Here is a 22,713-nt window from a genome sequence, read left to right on the forward strand (position 1 = left end):
ATGTGTGCATGCTAGAAAAAATGAATATATACATGAAAAAAAACAACAAAAAAAACAGTGTGGTTGGTGGAATGGGTTATTGCACCGAAGAGAAGGCAGTTATGAGGGACAATGGGGCAGTCCGTTCAGGATGGTTATGGCCCTGGGGAAGAAGCTGTTCTTTAGCCTGTTTGTTTTGGTTTTAATGCACCTGTAGCGCTTCCCAGAGGGCAGCAGGTGGAACAGGTCAGAGCCAGGGTGGGTGCTGTCTTTGATGATGGCACTGGCTCTGTTGAGGCAGTGGGAGGTGTAGATGTCCGTCAGAGAGGGGAGAGGGCGGCCGATGATCTTCTGAGCCGTCTTGACCACTCTTTGCAGCCTCTCCCTGTCTGCTGCAGTGCAGCTGCCGTACCATACCGTAATACAGTAGGTCAGCAGGCTCTCGATGGACGAGCGGTAGAAGGTCAGCAGCAGGTCAGGCTTCAGGTTGTACTTCCCGAGGACTCTAAGGAAGTGTAGCCGCTGCTGAGCCTTCTTGATGATTGATGTGGTGTTGACTGTCCAGGAGAAGTCATTAGAGATGTGGACTCCAAGGTACCTGAAGGTGTGGACCCTCTCTACACGCTCGCCGTTGATGTAGAGGGGGGCAGGGTCGGTGCTGCTCCTCCTGAAGTCGACGATGATCTCTCTGGTCTTGCTGGTGTTGAGAGCGAGGTTGTTCTCCGAAGACCAGGCCGTCAGCTTCAGGACCTCCTCTCTGTAGGCAGCCTCGTCACCCCTGGAGATGAGCCCGACCACTGTGGTATCGTCGGCAAACTTGACGGTAAGGTTGTCACTGTGGGCCGGACTGCAGTCATGGGTGTAAAGGCAGTAGAGGAGGGGGCTCAGCACACAGCCCTGTGGGGAGCCGATGCTCAGCGTGCGGGAGGATGAGAGGTGCGGGCCAAGTCTCACATTCTGGGGTCGGTCTGTTAGGAAGTCCCTTATCCAGGCGTTTGTGAGAGGGGGGAGGCCAAGAGTGTCCAGTTTATTGCAGAGTCTGTCCGGGATTATTGTATTATATAGTCCTTATAGCAGCCGCAACATCAATGCTACCACAACGATGACTCTTGCTGACCTACTGCCTTCGGTAATGGCACCATTCCCAAATTATGTCGGCTCTATTGATAACCTAACTAACAACTTTGACAATGCCCTGCGCGAAACCATTGATAGTATAGCACCGCTAAAACAAAAAAGGGCCCCTAAAAGGCGCACCCCATGGTTTACAGAAGAAACCAGAGCTCATAAATTATGCTCTGGCACTGATCATACAGGGAGCGGACTGCCACAATCAGACAGTCCGATACCCCATACTCTCTGAGCACTCCCCACAGGACTTCCCGGGGTACACGGTCGAATGCCTTCTCCAAGTCCACAAAGCACATGTAGACTGGTTGGGCAAACTCCCATGCACCCTCAAGGACCCTGCCGAGAGTATAGAGCTGGTCCACAGTTCCACGACCAGGAGAAAAACCACACTGTTCCTCCTGAATCCGAGGTTCGACTATCCGGCGTAGCCTCCTCTCCAGTACACCTGAATAGACCTTACCGGGAAGGCTGAGGAGTGTGATCCCACGATAGTTAGAACACACCCTCCGGTTCCCCTTCTTAAAGAGAGGAACCACCACATCTGCCAATCCAGTGGTACCGCCCCCGATGTCCACGCGATGCTGCAGAGTCTTGTCAACCAAGACAGCCCCACAGCATCCAGAGCCTTAATTAACTCCGGGCGGATCTCATCTACCCCCCGGGGCCTTGCCAGTTTTAGTTTCGTTTTGCATAGCCATGCCTAAGCTTCAAAGCCTTTTCTTAGCGGCACTCGCCTTTTGTTTATTTTTGGTTTAAGCATTAGATACATTTTTACCTGTACTTTGCCTCCCGCTGTCGTCTGCATGTTATGATCATGGCAAACCGTCGTCTCACACGACCTGTTCCCGACATTTACAAAGCAATTAGCTACCTGCGCTGTACAGACACTCAACAACGGCACATTAATTGCGAATTTTAATTACTGGTGTTCAAAACATTTTTTTTAACCCAATTAGGTGAAATGACAATCTCCCACAGACTGCACTAGAGGACATCATTTAGTTATATAATGCGCTTAAAAAGATAAACAGCCGTGTCCATTAGTGGTAGTGATTTAATAAATGCTACTAGGGTGTGCTATTCATAAAAGCCAATGCAATAACAGTTCTTATACAACTCTTTACATACTATCTTATAAATAATTCAACAATGCCATTTTTCAAAAGAATTCAGCAAGGGTGTTGTGAAAGGCTTAAAGTTGCAATCCCACAATGCACAGCGCCAGGAACGTGGCAGAGGCGAGGCCGAGAGTGGGCGTGGTCACGGAGGCCTTGCCTAAAGAAGCACAGACCGCATGAAGCAAACACAAAACAGTACAGAAACAAAAAGCGTTAGAAACAACGTCGTACCCAGAAGTCGAATGGTCCTGACGGGGCCGTCGCCCCCTTCGTAGCGTCCTCGCACCATGAGCTCGTAGTCTCCAAACTGAGGCATGGGGAAGTCCATAAAGTGCCAGCCGGTGACGTACACTTTCCCGTAAATGTAACCGGTCTTTCGAAACATGACCTTAACGGGAAACACACAGAGCAAGTTCAAAGAAAACATGTTAATGCTGCTTTATGCAAGACAGGATAGCAAAGAGATAGTCAATTAGCACCCCCTAGTGGCTCGGAGCACAAAAACTTAATACATACTCTATATCAGGGGTGCTCATTACGTCGATCGCGAGCTACCGGTCGATCGCGGAGGATGTGTCAGTCGATCACCATTCAGGCATTAAAAAAATAGTCCTAAAAATGAGCGATCATAAATCGTCACTTTTGTCACTTGATAGACATTCACGGCACCCGAGGGTCTTCTGAGATGACGCCGGCTGCTGCCAGCTCATTAAAATTACCGACAGGAAGGCGAGAAACACTTTATTTCAACAGACTCTGGCGTCGTACCTGTCGTCAAAACTCCAAAGACCGACTGCACAGTTGCGCTAACAAAATAAGAGTCTCAGAAAGCTGGCGTGCACAAGCTAGCAAGCTACGGAGTTTGCCGCCAATGTATTTCTTGTAAAGTGTATACAAAGGAGTACGGAAGCTGGACAAATAAGATGCCAAAAACCAACCACTTTCATGTGGTATTGGACAGAAAGGAGGACTTTTTTTCTCCTCCATTCGAAAATGCGGACGTTATCATCACCACTGTCTGATTCCAATCAATGCAAGTCATCAGAATCAGGTAATACACCAACTTATATTCTTGTCTTCATGAAAGAAAGGAATCTATATGTGTTAAACATGCTTGTATTATCTTTAAACACCTTTAACTTATCAACAATATTAACTATATGTGTTAAACATGCTTGTATTATCTTTAACCACCTTTAACTTATTACAAATTTTAACTATATGTGTTAAACATGCTTGTATTATCTTTAACCACCTTTAAATTGTTAACAATATTAACTATATGTATTAAACATTCTTGTATTATCATTAAACACCTTTAATTTATTAACAATATTAACTATGTGTTAAACATGCTTGCATTATCATTAAACACCTTTAACTTGTTAACAATATTAACTATATGTGTTAAACATGCTTACATTATCTTTAAACACCTTTAACTTATTAACAATATTAACTATATGTGTTAAACATGCTTGTATTATCTTTAAACACCTTTAACGTGTTAACAATATTAACTATATGTGTTAAACATGCTTGTATTATCTTTAAACACCTTTGACTTGTTAACAATATTAACTATATGTATTAAACATACTTGTATTATCATTAAACACCTTTAATGTATTAACAATATTAACTATATGTGTTAAACATGCTTGCATTATCATTAAACACCTTTAACTTGTTAACAAAAACATATATTTCATAAATAAGTAAATATAAATGATATATATGAATGAGGTAGATCCCCACGACTTGATCAATTGAAAAGTAGCTCGCCTGCAGAAAAAGTGTGAGCACCCCTGGTCTATATAAAGTTAAAAGTTAAAGTACCAATGATTGTCACACACACACTAGGTGTGGTGAAATTTGTCCTCTGCATTTGACCCATCCCCTTGATCACCCCCTGGGAGGTGAGGGGAGCAGTGGGCAGCAGCGGTGCCGCGCCCGGGAATCATTTTTGGTGATTTAACCCCCAATTCCAACCCTTGATGCTGAGTGCCAAGCAGGGAGGTAATGGGTCCCATTTTTATAGTCTTTGGTATGACTCGGCCGGGGGTTTGAACTCACAACCTACCGATCTCAGGGCGGACACTCTAACCACTAGGCCACTGAGTAGGTATACATACATATACACGTATATTCATATATAATTGTTTTACTAATATATAATAATTACTTTATATTATTATTGAATATCATAAGATAAATATTTATATGTTATATACATTTTTTTATTTTATTAGTTTTTTACAAATTGTGTATTCAAATTAAATTTAAAAATAGTTTTAAAAGATCAGTGTTATTACTTACATTTGAAATATGAGTTTATTTTATATAAATAATGCATTTCTATTACTATTCTTGATTTTGGGGGTTTATGTAGTTATGCATTAAAACATACTAAATATGTTATTTGGTGTACTATAATATAAATGTGTATTATTGTCACTATAATTTATTTTATAATATATTTCTTGATTTCTATCAAATAATGACATATCAAAAATATTCATACATAATTTTTGAATCGGGTTGGGGAGGAGATCTTGCCCCAAGTGGAGGAGTTCAAGTACCTCGGAGTCTTGTTCACGAGTGGGGGAAGAGTGGATCGTGAGATCGACAGGCGGATCGGTGCGGCGTCTTCAGTAATGCGGACGCTGTATCGATCCGATGTGGTGAAGAAGGAGCTGAGCCGGAAGGCAAAGCTCTCGATTTACCGGTCGATCTACGTTCCCATCCTCACCTATGGTCATGAGCTTTGGGTCATGACCGAAAGGACAAGATCACGGGTACAAGCGGCCGAAATGAGTTTCCTCCGCCGGGTGGCGGGGCTCTCCCTTAGAGATAGGGTGAGAAGCTCTGTCATTCGGGAGGAGCTCAAAGTAAAGCCGCTGCTCCTCCACATCGAGAGGAGCCAGATGAGGTGGTTCGGGCATCTGGTCAGGATGCCACCCGAACGCCTCCCTAGGGAGGTGTTTAGGGCACGTCCGACCGGTAGGAGGCCCCGGGGAAGACCCAGGACACGCTGGGAAGACTATCTCTCCCGGCTGGCCTGGGAACGCCTCGGGATCCCCCGGGAGGAGCTGGACGAAGTGGCTGGGGAGAGGGAAGTCTGGGCTTCCCTGCTTAAGCTGCTGCCCCCGCGACCCGACCTCGGATAAGCGGAAGAAGATGGATGGGTGGATGGAATTTTTGAATTAACAATAGTTCTTGTTGGTGGCTCACCTTGTAGTAAAGAGGGAAGGAGACGTTCCCAAACCAGTCGTACTGGATATGATCCCACCACACGTACAACCACTTTCCTGTCCAGGAGATGAAGCGCCACATCCTGGGAGGATCGGGCGGTGCTGGAGACAACACAGTAAGTTCTGTGTGTGTGTGTGTGTGTGTGTGTGTGTGTGTGTGTGTGTGTGTGCGTGTGTTTGTCTTACGTGGTCTTTTGGTGAACATCTCGCAGTGTTCCCCCGGCGGTCCGAGTCCAGCTCCGTTAAAGGCTCGCACCTCAATGAGGTAGTGGGCGTCAGGCAGCATGTTCTCCAGCCTGGTTTGGTTTGCCGTCGCCGGGACAAAAATGCGATTGGCTCCCGGCTCTGGGTCGTCATATTTTCTCCAGTATTTCACCTAAGAAAGCAGGAAGTCAGCATTGGAGGCAATAAGGAGGAGTTTGTGAAACTTCTACCTGGTAGCCTTCAATGTACTGCTGTAGGCCCGTTCCTGTGTCCACCACGGGCAGCCACCACACCAGAGCTTCTGTGGAGGACACTGGCCTGGCGTAGACGTCTGTAGGAGGCTCTGTGGGGACTTAAGGACACAAACATTCTCAGCAGGGATTTTGTTCATCAGCTGAAGAGCCACCAGAAAGATCCTCACCATCTCTTGGGTAGTAGATGACCTTGGTCAGACTGTAAGGCCCGTCTCCTTTCACGTTAAACGACTTGATCTTCACCTGAAACTCCCGAAACTGGAAGTCTTCCTCGGTGGGGACGAAGAAGGTGTCCTTGTGAACGTATCGCCTTGTCTCCGGGTCAGAGATGGTCTCGTACCACCAGTCGTACGCGTCGTGAGGCTTGAAGGCCACGATGTAGCCAAACTTCTTGCCGTAGAAGTACCAAGGCTCCACGGGCTGGCGGGAAGAACAATTCGCATTTATAATGCAATCGTGCCGTTTAACGTCCTATTTATCGCTGGTTTACCTTCCAAGTGATGACTATCTCGCCATTCCTACCGCCGTAACCCTCCACCTCAGTGGGCGAGACCACCGGAGCTAGGAAACAAAAGAACCGGTTAGTATTTGCAATGTCATTAAACAATGTTTTCTTAATTATAACATGCAATATACTGTACATGACATCCTAGCATTATATTACACAGATACCACACAACTACACCATCTAGTGTCTGGAAACGGTATAGGGGAAGACTATCAGGGCAACTCATAAGAATACCAGATTAAAAATTGTAATAAAATGTATATTATTTACGTGTCAACGAACAAGATTTCTCTATAGAATCTCGTCTCTGGTCAATCATATATTGTAATTATAGTTATTGTAATTATTGTTATAGCACTACTCCATAATATACCATCCATCCATCCATCCATCCATCTTCTTCCGCTTATCCGAGGTCGGGTCGCGGGGGCAGCAGCTTAAGCAGGGAAGCCCAGACTTCCCTCTCCCCAGCCACTTCGTCCAGCTCCTCCCGGGGGATCCCGAGGTGTTCCCAGGCCAGCCGGGAGAGATAGTCTTCCCAGCGTGTCCTGGGTCTTCCCCGTGGCCTCCTACCGGTCGGACGTGCCCGAAACACCTCCCTAGGGAGGCGTTCGGGTGGCATCCTGACCAGATGCCCGAACCACCTCATCTGGCTCTTCTCCATGTGGAGGAGCAGCGGCTTTACTTTGCGCTCCCCCCGGATGACAGAACTTCTCACCCTATCTCTAAGGGAGAGCCCCGCCACTCGGCGGAGGAAACTCATTTCGGCCGCTTGTACCCGTGATCTTGTCCTTTCGGTCATGACCCAAAGCTCATGACCATAGGTGAGGATGGGAACGTAGATCGACCGGTAAATCGAGAGCTTTGCCTTCCGGCTCAGCTCCTTCTTCACCACAACGGAGCGATACAGCGTCCGCATTACTGAAGACGCCGCACCGATCTGCCTGTCGATCTCACGATCCACTCTTCCCCCACTCGTGAACAAGACTCCGAGGTACTTGAACTCCTCCACTTGGGGCAAGATCTCCTCCCCAACCCGGAGATGGCACTCCACCCTTCTCCGGGAGAGAACCATGGACTCGGACTTGGAGGTGCTGATTCCCATCCCAGTAGCTTCACACTCGGCTGCGAACCGATCCAGTGAGAGCTGAAGATCTTGGCCGGAGGAGGCCATCAGGACCACATCATCTGCAAATAGCAGTGACCTAATCCTGCAGCCACCAAACCAGATCCCCTCAACGCCTTGACTGCGCCTAGAAATTCTGTCCATAAAGGTTATGAACAGAATGGGTGACAAAGGGCAGCCTTGGCGGAGTCCAACCCTCACTGGAAACGTGTCCGACTTACTGCCGGCAATGCGGACCAAGCTCTGGCACTGATCATACAGGGAGCGAACTGCCACAATAAGACAGTCCGTTACCCCATACTCTCTGAGCACTCCCCACAGGACTTCCCGGGGTACACGGTCAAATGCCTTCTCCAAGTCCACAAAGCACATGTAGACTGGTTGGGCAAACTCCCATGCACCCTCAAGGACCCTGCCGAGAGTATAGAGCTGGTCCACAGTTCCACGACCAGAACGAAAACCACACTGTTCCTCCTGAATCCGAGGATCGACTATCCGGCGTAGCCTCCTCTCCAGTACACCTGAATAGACCTTAATATACCAATAATTACAAAAATATATGATGGATAGTCATAATATTACAACGTATGTTATTAATGTTACCATACTATTGATCAGCATAATAAAACAATTGAGAAATCGCTCGGTCTCGCTCGCTGGCTCCTTTTCTTGTCCATCGTCCCTAAGAATGATGTGCTCTGTAGTGACTGTACAAGCCAATACGAGCTTTGAAGTTTCTGCCGCACCTCGGACAGATCAGACCAGGTGGTAATATACATTTTGGATTGACTCTTCTTTCCAGTCTCTTCCTCCTTTTTTCAAGTATCATAGATGTTCTTTTCTCCTCATACTTTGTCACTCCTTCACTGACTGCAGCTCTCCATGTTATTCTGTCTTTTGCTAGGTCTTCCCAGTATGTAGTATCTATTTCACATTGTTTCAAAGTCTTCTTTAAGCAATCCTTGTAACATTTTCTCTGCCCACCAACATTTATTTTCCCTTCATCTGTTTTGGCAGTCTTTCGTCATTCACCCGTACGACAAGCCATGTCCATCGTAGTTGTTTTTTTTAACAATTGTACTCTCTACACTGGGAAGCAAGTACACTGATGTTTGTTCTCATATCTTGCCACTTAATACTCATCATCTGGTATAGACATCGCTGTTGAAACCTTTCAAGTGCTGTGATATGTCTTTGAAATGCTGTCCATGCCTCTGAGCATAGCAAAGTTGTTATAACAATTGCTCTGAACACTCTGATTTTTGTGTCTAGCCTGATGTCATTATTTTGGAACACTCGAGTCTTAAGCTTTCCTAAGGCTGCAGCAGCTTGCCTGATTTAATGATTGACTTCTGCATCAATGTTAGCATTATACTACCAAGGTATGTGAAGATTTCTACATTTTCAAGAGCCACTTCTTCTATCTTTATTGCTGGTAGTTGCAGGATGACGTCCTTTGGCGATGGTTGGTAGAGTGCTTGTGTTTTCTCCGCATTTATTTTAAGTCCAAGTTGTGTGTACGCATAGATAAATGTATCCAGTATTACTTGCAAATCTTCTGCACTCTGGGCTGCTATTGCATTGTCATCTGCAATGCCATCCATCCATCTATGCATCTTCTTCCGCTTATCCGAGGTCGGGTCGCGGGGGCAGCAGCTTAAGCAGGGAAGCCCAGACTTCCCTCTCCCCAGCCACTTCGTCCAGCTCCTCCCGGGGGATCCCGAGGCGTTCCCAGGCCAGCCGGGAGAGATAGTCTTCCCAGCGTGTCCTGGGTCTTCCCCGTGGCCTCCTACCGGTCGGACGTGCCCGAAACACCTTCCTAGGGAGGCGTTCGGGTGGCATCCTGACCAGATGCCCGAACCACCTCATCTGGCTCCTCTCGATGTGGAGGAGCAGCGGCTTTACTTTCAGCTCCACCCGAATGACAGAGCTTCTCACCCTATCTCTAAGGGAGAGCCCCGCCACTCGGCGGAGGAAACTCATTTCGGCCGCTTGTACCCGTGATCTTGTCCTTTCGGTCATGACCCAAAGCTCATGACCATAGGTGAGGATGGGAACGTAGATCGACCGGTAAATCGAGAGCTTTGCCTTCCGGCTCAGCTCCTTCTTCACCACAACGGATCGATACAGCGTCCGCATTATAGAAGACGCCGCACCGATCCGCCTGTCGATCTCACGATCCACTCTTCCCTCACTCGTGAACAAGACTCCGAGGTACTTGAACTCCTCCACTTGGGGCAAGATCTCCTCCCCAACCCGCATCTGCAATGCAATAGCATAAATTCTACCACTGTGGACCTTGAAACCTTTGTTCTGGCTTGCAGCTTCCTCAGGTTCAACAGTTTTCTATCTAGCCAAAATGCAATTTGAAATAGCTCACCTGGTATTCGTGAATATGCAATGTAGATCACAACAGAGATAAAGACGGAGAACAGTGTCTGGGCTTTCAGGCATCCCTGTTTTACTCCAGTTTTTACTTCAAATGGAGCAGAATCATCGCCAGTCCCAAGTACTGTAGCTGTCATATTTTCATGCATCAATCGGACTATACTGATTAATTTTGGAGGACATGCTGATCTTGCTAGTACTTCCAAAAGTGGTTCCCTTGAGACAGTGTCAAATGCTTTTGTGAGGTCAATAAACGCCATGCAGGGGGGTTTATTTTGTTCAATGCATTTGTCTTGGAGTTGTCTCATCGAGAATATCATGTCAGTTGTTCCTCTGTTTGGTCTAAAGCCTGATTGAGATTTTGGGAGTATGTCCTCGGCCATGGTCTGAAGGTGTTGAGGATTCCTGACCGGCAGTACTAAGTAGTGATATGCCTCTGTATTTGCCACATTCTGCTCTATCACCCTTTCTTTTGTATATATAACGTATTATTTTCGGGTCTTCCTATGTCTAGCATTAAAAGATTACAGTTGGTACAAAATGCGGCTGCTAGACTTTTGACAAGAACAAGAAAGTTTGATCATATTACGCCTATACTGGCTCACCTGCACTGGCTTCCTGTGCACTTAAGATGCGACTTTAAGGTTTTACTACTTACGTATAAAATACTACACGGTCTAGCTCCGTCCTATCTTGTCGATTGCATTGTACCATATGTCCCGGCAAGAAATCTGCGTTCAAAGAACTCCGGCTTATTAGTGATTCCCAGAGCCCAAAAAAAGTCTGCGGGCTGTAGAGCCTTTTCTATTCGGGCTCCAGTACTATGGAATGCCCTCCCGGTAACAGTTAGAGATGCTACCTCAGTAGAAGCATTTAAGTCCCATCTCAAAACTCATTTGTATACTCTAGCCTTTGAATAGCCCCCTCTTTTTTTAGACCAGTTGATCTGCCGTTTCTTTTCTTTTCTCCTCTGCTCCCCCCTACCCCTTGTGGAAGGGGAGACACACAGGTCCGGTGGCCATGGATGGGGTGCTGGCTGTCCGGGGTCGGGACCCGGGGTGGACCGCTCGCCTGTATATCGGTTGGGAACATCTCTGCGCTGCTGACCCGTCTCCGCTCGGGATGGTTTCCTGCTGCCCCCACTGTGGACTGGACTCTTACTGTTATGCTGGATCCACTATGGACTGGACTCTCACAATATCATGTTAGACCCTCCCGCATCCATTGCATTCGGTCTCCCTAGAGGGTGGGGGGTTACCCACATATGCGGTCCTCTCCCATGTTTCTCATAGTCATTCACATCGACGTCCCACTGGGGTGAGTTTTTCCTTGCCCTTATGTGGGCTCTGTACCGAGGATGTCGTTGTGGCTTGTGCAGCCCTTTGAGACACTTGTGATTTAGGGCTATATAAATAAACATTGATTGATTGATTGATTGATTGATTGATATTCACAATGTTGGCATTCTTTAGCTCTGGTGGTATTTCTTCCTCGCTCCAAATTTTGAGTATAATTTGATATAGATGTTCTTGTAATTTGTTTCCACCATGCTTAAATATTCCAATTGGAATGCCGTCTGGGCCTGCCGCTTTGCCAGCTTTCATTCGTGAGATGGATTTCTTCATTTCTTCCAGGGTTGGTAAGTCTCCTAGGTCTATTTTGATGGTCTGTTGGGGTATGGCATTGATGACATTCCTGTTATAGACAGTTTGTTGGTTCAGTAGTTCTTCAAAGTGCTCTCTCCACCGCTCATTGATTTTTTTGTTGGTCTTCAGAATGGTACCCCCGTCTTTGCTCTTGAGGGGCACCTGACCTTGTATAGATGGTCCATACATCTCTTTTGTTGCTGTAAAGAATGCCTTGCAATTGTTATCAGCTAAGAGTTGTATTTCTTCAGCCTTTGCCAGCCACCGTTTTTTTTTTCATGCCTCGCACCGTTCGTTGTACATCACTTTTGATTCCTTGATACTGATTTTTCTTTGAAATGGAGTTAGGGTCATTTTTAAGTTGTATGAAAGCTTCCCTTTTTCTATTCATGAGCTGTTGCAGTTCCGTGTTGTTTTGATCAAACCAGTCCTCATGTTTCCTAGTTTTGTACCCAATTGAGTTATCACATGCTTTTCTGATTGCTACCTTTAATTGCTCCCAGTGTTTTGTGATATTTGTAGGGGATTTGTTGGGTATTGTTTCTTCCAGGTTTCTTTCTAGTTCCATGGCATGCTCATCTTCCTTTAGACATTCAACGTTGTATTTTTTGCTGTGTGGTTTGTTGTGACATTTTGTTCAAGCCTTTAGTTTCAGCCTCATAACTGATGCAATCAATCTGATCTGCACCAGTTACAGCTCTGGTATAAAGCTCATCTTGTTGGTCCCTCTTCCTCACTATAACATAGTCAATCAAGTGCCAGTGCTTTGATCTCGGGTGTTGCCAGGACACTTTGACGGAATTCCTTTGTCTAAAAATGGTGTTGGTGATTATCAAACTGTGTTCCGCACATTTGGTCAGAAGTAAGGCCCCATTTCCATTGGCTTTACCTACACTATTATGTCCAATTACACCCTCCCATATATTGTGATCTTTTCCAACTCTTGCATTGAAATCAACAAGAATAATACGTTTATCGTGTTGTGGTGTTGTAGAGATGAGGTCATCTAAGCCTCCTTAGTTTCTTCTTCAGCACCTAGAGTTGGGGCATATGCACTTATGAGAGTAGAATGTTGGTTGTGTTTTAGCTGATTCTCAGAGTCATAAGGCTTTCATTGATACCCACAGGCTGTTCTGTCAGTTGACCAAGTAGTTATTTTCTAATGGCAAATCCTACCCCGTGTGTTCTGGGTTGATCTGCTGATTTTCTTTTCCAAAAGTGCAGTTGCCCTGTTCTTCCCTCAACTGGCCTTCTTCCGCTCTTCTGGTATCTTGGAGAGCAACAATGTAAACATTTTACTTCTGAAATTCTCTTGCCACAAAAGCTGTTCTTCTCTCTGGTCTGTCTGACTTTTCAGTGTCCATTAACCTTGGTATATTCCAAGTTTCATATTTTTGTACACATCCTTCTTTTTCCTATTGTTTGGGTGGTGCTCCCCTGGGTGCGGCGTCCCAGGCAGAGTAGGCGAAGTGAAACTATGTTCAGGGCACCTTTTCTAGCCCCCTCCCAAAATTGGGGGAGCAGTGTGGATTCTAAATACGGCTGCTCAGTCAAAACATTGCTGACCAGCTTGCTTCTTCATTTCAAATCCAGAAGCAAGAAGGACATTATAGCAAGTGTTCCTGCTGTAAGTGCCAATTCTGACTAGGGGTTCCCAGCCACACGAGCATGTCCCCATTGCCAATCCTTGATCGCCGACAGACTTGTAGTAGTATATAGATGACATAAATGAGATGAGATGATGGACGCCAGCGCGTGATTTGTTTTGTCTGAAGTTGCGCTTCGTCAAACACACAGCACTTGGCAGACTAAGAAGTGGACTCCGTGGCATGGAGAACCAAGACAAACAGCACTTCTATGGTCTGTTGCAGCTTTCATCCGCCCTCATAGTTGCCTGTTCAGCCATTGAGGTCTTGTTTTCTGTTAGGGTTGTCTCTCTTATGTAGCTCCTTCTCCTAAACTTTTCATCATGACTATAGCTTACTCGTGGTAGGTGAGTTTCTTGGGTCCTGGGGGTAGTCATGCTTGAAGTTTGGTGTACTGGAACTTGCTAGATGGCCGTAGGCAGGGCCGGCCCGTGGCATAGGCCGTATAGGCAAATGCTAAGGGCGCCGTCCATCAGGGGGCGCCACGCCAGTGCCACAAATGTTGGAGAACAAAAAAAAAAAAGAAAGAAAGTTGGTACTATTATTTCTAAATAGCTCCAGTGCGATTTATACATATTTTTTTCCTTCATTATGCATTTTCGGCAGGTGCGACTTATACTCCGGTGCGACTTATACTCCGAAAAATACGGTAGTATGAGTTTACATGTTACCAGTAGCACTCTCCTGAGCGACCTGACTACTTTAAATACTATTATTCCGATCATCATTATTAGGGCCCGCATGGCCCATTGCATAAGGACTCCCAAAGGGAGTCCTTATGCAATGGGACATAAGGTCCTATTGAATTTGTACGGTTTTATTATTATTATTCTTCCGCAACTTTGCGCTGTAATTTGACACCCTTAGCATGCTTCAAAACTCACCAAATTTTACACACACATCAGTAATATACGGCAAAACTTTTTTTCAAAAAACCAAACCCCAAAACTCTAAATTGCGCTCTAGAGCCCCCTAGAAAGAAAACTGCTTATAACTCCCAGTACAAATGTTGTAGAGACATGAAACAAAAACCTCTATGTAGGTCTTACTTAGACCTACTTTTCATTAATTAATTTCCTCGGGCAAAAATCAACAGGAAGTTGGCAATTCCCCCTTCAAGACAAAAAAGTACTAAAAACAGTAACTTTTGCCTCTTTGAGCTGTATTTTCACCCTCTTAACATGCTTCAAAACTCACCAAACTGAACACACACATCAGGACTGGCAAAAATTGCGATTTAATAAAAAAAACCTAACACCAAATCTCAAAATTGTGCTCTAGCGCAATTTTTGAATAAAACGCAGAAAAAACTGCTCCTCGGAAGAAAAAAATGACAAAACTGCCTGTAACTCCCACGAAGGTCGGAGAGACATGAAACAAAAACCTCTATGTAGGTCTCACTTAGACCTACATTTCATATATTGACAACCCCCAGCAAAAATCAACAGGAAGTTTGCAATTTCCCCTTCAAAACAAATTTTTTTTATAAACCGGTCACTTCTCTTCAAACATTATCTCCTCTGAGTGCGTTTGTCGTGTCAGCTTCAAAATAACACAGGAGAGAGAGATTGAACCCTTCCAAATAAAAGTTATCGAAATAATTTTTCTAACTGCTCCGGTTTTGATTTTATGAGTCTTCAAAGAACCGCTGCGCTGATGCTGCTGCGCTGCTGTTTTTTTAAGATGGCTGCTTAAAAGCAGGAAGCACCAACGTGCCCACACAATGCAGACAAGGTAGGTACACTAGACAAAAGTCTTGGGACACTTCAGACTAAAAGTAGACAAAAGTATTGGGACACTTGGGACTAAAACTTGACAAAAGTATTGGGACACTTAGGACTAGCACCTGCCAAATACGCGGGTCCGACCAATGCTGCTTGCAGCTTTAATTAGTTATTAATGTTACATTTATAATATTATAGCTAGTGTTATTATTACGACTAATAATAGCCATTATTCAAATGGCAGCCATTATTCAAATGGCATTATTTTATGATATTACTACTACTAACAATAATAATAAAATCCATGGGTAGAGTATTTTTAAAAATATACATTGAAAAATAATCATAATTCTGTTATGTACCAGTACCGTTACTTTAAATAAAGCATCAGTTCTAAATGTTGCATTTTAAAACTAATATGACTGCGTAGCTCAAAATTAGAAGAGATTATGTCTCGAAAATATTAAATATACAGTGTGTCGTCCTTACAGTCGTCCCATGTTTTTATCTTCAGCGAGGGGATGCTGGCCTCCCCAGAGCCGTACTCGTTGGTGGCAATGATCCGGAACTGATACTCCATCCAGGGGTACAAGTCTGTGACATCTGCCCTCTCCACAGTGCCGTCAAGGAAGGTTGGAGCTGCAAGACAAGAAAATGCTGCATCATCACATGTGTGGATAGAGGTGACCCTCTAGTGGTGAGAGGCGGTCCTCACAGGTTGTGGCATTCTTCCAGTCGTCCTCATGCAGAGCCCAGTAGTTTCTGCTTTGAATGGTGTAGTGAAGAATCGGCCTGTTATGATCAGCTCCTTTGGTCCACAGGAGCTTGACCCACGTGTTTCCTATATCCTCCACGCGGATCACACCAGGAGGCCCTGGGACTCCTGCAATCAGGAAGGATTTGATTTCTGACTTCTGGGTGTCATTTCTGAAAAACATCCATTGCTCGACGCTCACCTACAACCTTGAGGTCGGCGTACGCCATGTCGCTGTCCACCACGGTCTGAGCCGTGCACGTGTAGCGGCCCTCATGCCAGATCCGCGCGTCCTTGATCCGCAGGTTCCCGCTGCCGTCTTCGCTCTTCAAACGGCAAACTCAAAGACGTGAATATTCACTCGCACGTAAAATATGTGTAGGGTTTGAAGTCGCATGCGGCTACCATGATGCGTTCAAAGTGTTGCCACTCGGCGTGAAAGTCGATGACCCTGAAGTCCACGGCCCAGATGAAGGTGATGTCCAGCATGGGGTCGTAGGACGCCGAGCAGGACAGAACCACCTGGTCGCCCACTTTCACCTCAGTGTCCTCTGGAGGCGTCGTAATGCTGGTCGCCTCTGGACAACAAGACGTACTATTAGAACACAACTAGGGATGGCTATCGTTCCCATTTTAACCAATACGCTATTAAGTCCCGGTACCAATTTTCAGTAAGTGTGTGTGTTAAAACATTTTTTTTTTTTTTATTTAACCCAATTTTCTTAATGCAGCATTTAAATATAAGTTAAGTCGTTATATCTTGTTTTATTATCACATTTCTGAGTCTCATTTATATATATATTTTATATATCTATATTTTTTGCGAAGATTAAGATTGTACGGCGTAAGCAGCCACATCATGATGATTTTCTACCGTGCCATTGTAGAGGGCATCATTAGATACGGGATCACCTCATGGTTTGGCAACCTAACCGTTAAGCTAAAAAGCAAACTGGCCGGCATGCATAAAACGGCAATGAAAATCGTAGGGAGGAAAGAATATGAGCCTATACAGAGCATCTATGAGCAGGCAGTTAGGAAAAAAGCTAAGAAAATTATTTCCAACTCACAACACCCACTCTTTCCTGAATATGGAACCCTGCCATCAGGGAGAAGACTCCGGGTCCCACTATGCAAATCTAACCGCCTTAAATTATCATTTGTCCCAGCCTCCATTAAGCTGACCAACAATGTGCAATAGAATTTTAATACATAGGTTAGCACTTTTTTAGCACATAGCACTTTAGCACATAGCACTTTAGAACTAAGCACTTTAGCACACAGCACTTTATCCATGAGCTCTAGTGCAATGCACATTGGTACTTTATCTTTATCTCCATACTGTAGATGTTATGCCTACATCAAAGTGCCACCTATGTCTATCAAGCTCCATGTTCTGATGTTTAAATGTTAGTTGTATGGTTGTGGTTGTGTCTGTGCTTGTGTTTTTCTTCTGTTGTTTTTGGGTATGTTAAGAAAGCAATGATGCACTGTGCCCAAGACAAATTTCCCCGCGGGGACAATAAAGTTGAACCTTGAACCTTGAACCTTGATTTGCAGCAATGACATAAAGTCGTAATTGCAGTTACAAGTCCGAAACGTTGGATGGCAGTAGTGTATAGTTTGAGTTTTTGCTGTCTGTTGCGCCTTACGAAGTGTTAATACTGTATGTAAGTATTGTACTTATTACGCACCAGCTGTTTGACTGCAACATGCATCTTAGTTGTAGTTTTCATTAACAAATGTGAAAGTGATTAAAAAAAGAGAGCGTTAACATCGCAAATGCTAATCAATAGCATGTCAATAATAAAGCCAATGTATATCAGTATCAAGCTAGCGCAATTTTGGAAAGGTGGAGCCTTACGTTGAAACATTTTTGGAGTCGGTTGCTTTGTTGGCATTCAAAAATTGGTACAAAAACATGACACCGTTGGATTTTACGTAATTCCGTGCTCGTTGGGACCGGCAGGATTCAGTCGTAACAAAAAAGTACCGAATACGACACCCATTTCTAAACACTACTATTAATAGTACCGTATTTTCCGCACTATTAGCCGCACCTAAAAACCACAAATTTTCTCAAAAGCTGACAGTGCGCCTTTTAACCCGGTGCGCTTTATATATGGATAAATATTCATTTTCATAAAGTTTCGATCTCGCAACTTCGGTAAACAGCCGCCATCTTTTTTCCCGGTAGAACAGGAAACGCTTCTTCTACGCAAGCAACCGCCAAGGTAAGCACCCGCCCCCATAGAACAGGAAGTGCTTCTTCTTCTACTGTAAGCAACCACCCGCCCGCGTAGAAGAAGAAAAAGCGCGCGGATATCACCGTACGTTTCATTTCCTTTGTGTGTTTACATCTGTAAAGACCACAAAATGGCTCCTACAAAGCGACAAGGATCCGGTTCATGAAAAGACGCAATCTCTCCATCCGCACACGGATTACTACCGTATTTCACAGCAACTGATATTCCTGTGAACCGCACTGTGGATACAACGGGAGCACGTACGGTGAATATTCGCACCACAGGGAATGAGAAGTCATCCTTCACTGTGGTTCTAGCTTGCCATGCTAATGGCCAGAAACTTCCACCCATGGTGATATTCAAAAGGAAGACCTTGCCAAAAGAGACCTTTCCAGCCGGCGTCATCATAAAAGCTAACTCGAAGGGATGGATGAAGAAAAGATGAGCGAGTGGTTAAGGTAAGTTTAAGTTTACGCGAAGAGGCCGGGTGGCTTTTTTCAAGCAGCTCTGTCCATGTCGATATACGTATGTTTGTGATTGCACATTTGCGTACATTTTGGGAGTGAACAGAGTTGTTAGAACGCTGGTTTTTAATATATTATTAAAGTTTGACTGACCTATCTGACTGTTTTTTTGACATTCCTTTAGCGCAGTTAGATGCGGCTTACAACACGGGGCGGCTTATAGGTGGACAAAGGTTTGAAATATGCCGTTCATTGAAGGCGCGGCTTTTAACCCAGGGCGCCTTATGGTGCGGAAAATACGGTACTGTATTTTTCGGACAATAAGCGGCCACTTAAAATCCTTTCATTTTCTCAAAAATCGACAGTGCGCCTTATAACCTGGTGCGCCTAATGTACAGCATAATTCTGGTTGTGCTTACTGACCTCGAAGCAATTTTATTTGGTACATGGTGTAATGATAAGTGTGACCAGTAGATGGCAGTCATACATAAGAGATACCTGTAGACTGCACTATGATGGCAGTAAACGACACCAAAACTTTAAATGTTCCATTGAGAATACAGAACATTAGACACTGTGCTCAAAAATCTGTCAAAATGTTTTTAGTACGACTTCGGTAAGCTATGAAGCCGCACCGCTTGGATTGTCGGCGCATTAAACATATACGGGAAATTATTATGGTGTGTGTGTATAAGGACCGCAAAATGGCACCTATTAGCAATATTATGCAACACCAACTTTTCTTACCTTCTGGTACCTGCTGATGTGTATTTGGGATCTGCATAAGTCCTGAAAATCTGCGCGCGTCCGTAATTGTAGTCATAAGCTTCCTTTTCTCTACCTTCTTATGTGGCATTCATCTTTCTAATATGAAGTAGCGTAAAGTTCTTACTTAATCTGTCAGTAGACTAGCTATCAAAGCGCTAAAAACTGTAGTGGGTTTACATTATTCACCCACGAAACTTTACGAAACGGCGTTGATGTTGCATTATTAAACCACAGATGAGAAGATGCTGCTCTGTTATTGATTTAAAGGGGAACATTATCACAATTTCAGAAGGGTTAAAACCATTAAAAATCAGTTCCCAGTGGCTTATTATATTTTTCGAAGTTTTTTTCAAAATTTTACCCATCACGCAGTATCCCTAAAAAAAGCTTCAAATTGCCTGATTTTAACCATCGTTATATACACCCGTCCATTTTCCTGTGACGTCACATAGTGATGCCGACACAAACAAACATGGCGCATAGAACAGCAAGCTATTGCGACATTAGCTCGGATTCAGACTCGGATTTCAGCGACTTAAGCGATTCAACAGATTACGCATGTATTGAAACGGATGGTTGTAGTGTGGAGGCAGGTAGCGAAAACCAAATTGAAGAAGAAACTGAAGCTATTGAGCCATATCGGTTTGAACCGTATGCAAGCGAAACCCACGAAAACGACGCGACACGGAAGAAAGCGAGGACGAATTCGGCGATCGCCTTCTAACCAACGATTGGTATGTGTTTGTTTGGCATTAAAGGAAACTAACAACTATGAACTAGGTTTACAGAATATGAAATACATTTGGCAACAACATGCACTTTGAGAGTGCAGACAGCCCAGTTTTCATCAATTAATATATTCTGTAGACATACCCTCATCCGCGCTCTTTTCCTGAAAGCTGATGTGTCCAGTTTTGGAGTTGATGTCAGCAGGCCAGGGAAGCTAGGGTCGATAGGGGGTTTAGCTCGCTCGTCTGCAGGAACAAACTGCCGCCATTGCTTGCCGTGCTACCGAGGTCCTTTGTCCCTGAATTGCTCACACACTCCGGCAGATTCAATGGGGGTCTGGCGGCAGATTTCTTTGACTTTATTATTTTATGTTGAGACTGACCAACCTGACTCGTGATGCTGTTGAGGGGCTTGCTATGTCACTGATGGGGGTCAGGTAAAGTGGTGACTTTCGAGAAATGCTAGTTTCCTTCCCTGTATGAGTGACGACATTGACATAGATTCCATCCGTTTATCCCCCATGTAACTATGCTTTTAATTTTTTACTAGCTTGCTCAAAGAGGGGCGTATTTTAGAAGTGTTGTACTAGTGATAAAGATCTTTTTAGAAGATCTGAAGGGGGAATTGTCGGAGGCAGATATTTACATATATCCGAATTTAAGTTGTACTTCTTCCATTTCTTTGTCATATTTGAAAACAGCTCGTGTTTTCCATTTCTTCTCTTGATGCTCTGTCAGCAAGTATACTGTGTGTGTTAACCTTGAGTTCTTTGGAATGTATTATGGCTAGGGAGACGTTGTGCTTGTATTATGGCTAGGGAGGGGACGAGAGAGAGGGTGGTGGGATCGAGAAGACAGACCATTTTGGGAGGCGCAATAGAATGTTCGAGGGTTAGACTGGTCTCAAAATGTATATTGGCAAAGCTTTGAGAATATACAACAAAATACCTATTCTGTCTCTGGTGGTTTTTCAACTCAGCTTTAAGTGTCGGAAAGAACTTGGGAGCGAATTGTGACTTGAATTCCCTGGGAGGAACAACTGGTCCAAAACGCAACAAAATGCACCTGCTTTTAGTGTCGCAGGATATCCACACATTCTTGCCATCTCTGTCGTAGCATAGCTTTCGTCGGTAAAGTGTGCGGAACAAACGTCCAATTTCTTGCCACTTTGGCATCTTTGGGCCACTGGTGCAACTTGAATCCGTCCCTGTTGGTGTTGTTACACCCTCCGACAACACACCGACGAGGCATGATGTCTCCAAGGTACGGAAAACAGTCGAAAAAAACGGAAAATAACAGAGCTGATTTGACTCGGTGTTTGAGAAAATGGCGGATTGCTTCCCGATGTGACGCCACGTTGTGACGTCATCGCTCCGAGAGCGAATATTAGAAAGGCGTTTAATTCGCCAAAATTCACCCATTTAGAGTTCGGAAATCGGTCAAAAAAATATATGGTCTTTTTTCTGCAACATCAAGGTATATATTGACGCTTACATAGGTCTGGTGATAATGTTCCCCTTTAAGTAAAGTCTGAATGTCATTTAAACAGTTAGCTCCATCTTTTGACGCTTCTTCCACGCCCGTCCTTGCACGCTACACCGCTACAACAAAGATGACGGGGAGAAGACGCCGTCGAAGGTGAGCGACGCAGGCAAGACCGCCGACAGAACGACGCATTCTGAAGAGATGCTCAGAAAGCTACTTGAAAATGGTCTGTAAAACATCATCTATGCAACACTTTCACCAAAGAACCACCACCACATGTTATGTAGACCACAAGATAGTGTTTTAAATTTAGAAAAAAAAAAATCATAATATGATTGTTTTGTTTTTTTTTAACAAAAAAAAACAAAACAAAAATCATAATATGGCTTACGGCCATACTACCCTGAGCACGCCTGATCTCGTCAGATCTCGGAAGCTAAGCCGGGTCGGGCCTGGTTAGTACTTGGATGGGAGACTGCCTGACACCGGCGGTGAGGGATGCCGTCAAGCTGAAGAAGGAGTCCTATCGGGTTCTTTTGGCTCATAGGACTCCTGAGGCAGCGGACAGGTACCGACAGGCCAAGCGGTGTGCGGCTTCAGCGGTTGCGGAGGCAAAAACTCGGACATGGGAGGAGTTCGGGGAAGCCATGGAAAACGACTTCCGGACGGCTTCGAAGCGATTCTGGACCACCATCCGCCGCCTCAGGAAGGGGAAGCAGTGCACTATCAACACCGTGTATGGTGAGGATGGTGTTCTGCTGACCTCGACTGCGGATGTTGTGGATCGGTGGAGAGAATACTTCGAAGACCTCCTCAATCCCACCAACACGTCTTCCTATGAGGAAGCAGTGCCTGGTGAATCTGTGGTGGGCTCTTCTATTTCTGGGGCTGAGGTTGCCGAGGTAGTTAAAAAGCTCCTCGGTGGCAAGGCCCCGGGGGTGGATGAGATCCGCCCAGAGTTCCTTAAGGCTCTGGATGCTGTGGGGCTGTCTTGGTTGACAAGACTCTGCAGCATCGCGTGGACATCGGGGGCGGTACCTCTGGATTGGCAGACCGGGGTGGTGGTTCCTCTCTTTAAGAAGGGGAACCGGAGGGTGTGTTCTAACTATCGTGGGATCACACTTCTCAGCCTTCCCGGTAAGGTCTATTCAGGTGTACTGGAGAGGAGGCTACGCCGGATAGTCCAACCTCGGATTCAGGAGGAACAGTGTGGTTTTCGTCTTGGTCGTGGAACTGTGGACCAGCTCTATACTCTCGGCAGGGTCCTTGAGGGTGCATGGGAGTTTGCCC

The 22,713-nt window shown here is 45.0% G+C and overlaps 1 protein-coding gene across 1 annotated transcript in view; it reads right to left on the reverse strand.

The window, feature by feature from the left end:
• Nucleotides 1–2,146: 2,146 nt before the first annotated feature.
• Nucleotides 2,147–22,713, reverse strand: part of cntn1b (contactin 1b) — a 39,881-nt gene continuing 19,314 nt past the window's right edge. The window contains exons 14-24 of the mRNA XM_061961411.1: nt 16,138–16,310; nt 15,935–16,058; nt 15,694–15,861; nt 15,468–15,617; nt 6,431–6,501; nt 6,108–6,360; nt 5,917–6,038; nt 5,669–5,858; nt 5,463–5,584; nt 2,460–2,616; nt 2,147–2,385 (exon numbers count right to left, since the gene is read on the reverse strand). Coding sequence (XP_061817395.1) covers nt 2,303–2,385; nt 2,460–2,616; nt 5,463–5,584; nt 5,669–5,858; nt 5,917–6,038; nt 6,108–6,360; nt 6,431–6,501; nt 15,468–15,617; nt 15,694–15,861; nt 15,935–16,058; nt 16,138–16,310 — 1,613 coding nt within the window. The 3' untranslated portion in view covers nt 2,147–2,302. The remainder of the gene's footprint in view (nt 2,386–2,459; nt 2,617–5,462; nt 5,585–5,668; nt 5,859–5,916; nt 6,039–6,107; nt 6,361–6,430; nt 6,502–15,467; nt 15,618–15,693; nt 15,862–15,934; nt 16,059–16,137; nt 16,311–22,713) is intronic.

The sequence above is a fragment of the Nerophis lumbriciformis genome, linkage group LG05 (assembly GCF_033978685.3).
Source record: "Nerophis lumbriciformis linkage group LG05, RoL_Nlum_v2.1, whole genome shotgun sequence".
Lineage (NCBI taxonomy): Eukaryota > Metazoa > Chordata > Actinopteri > Syngnathiformes > Syngnathidae > Nerophis > Nerophis lumbriciformis.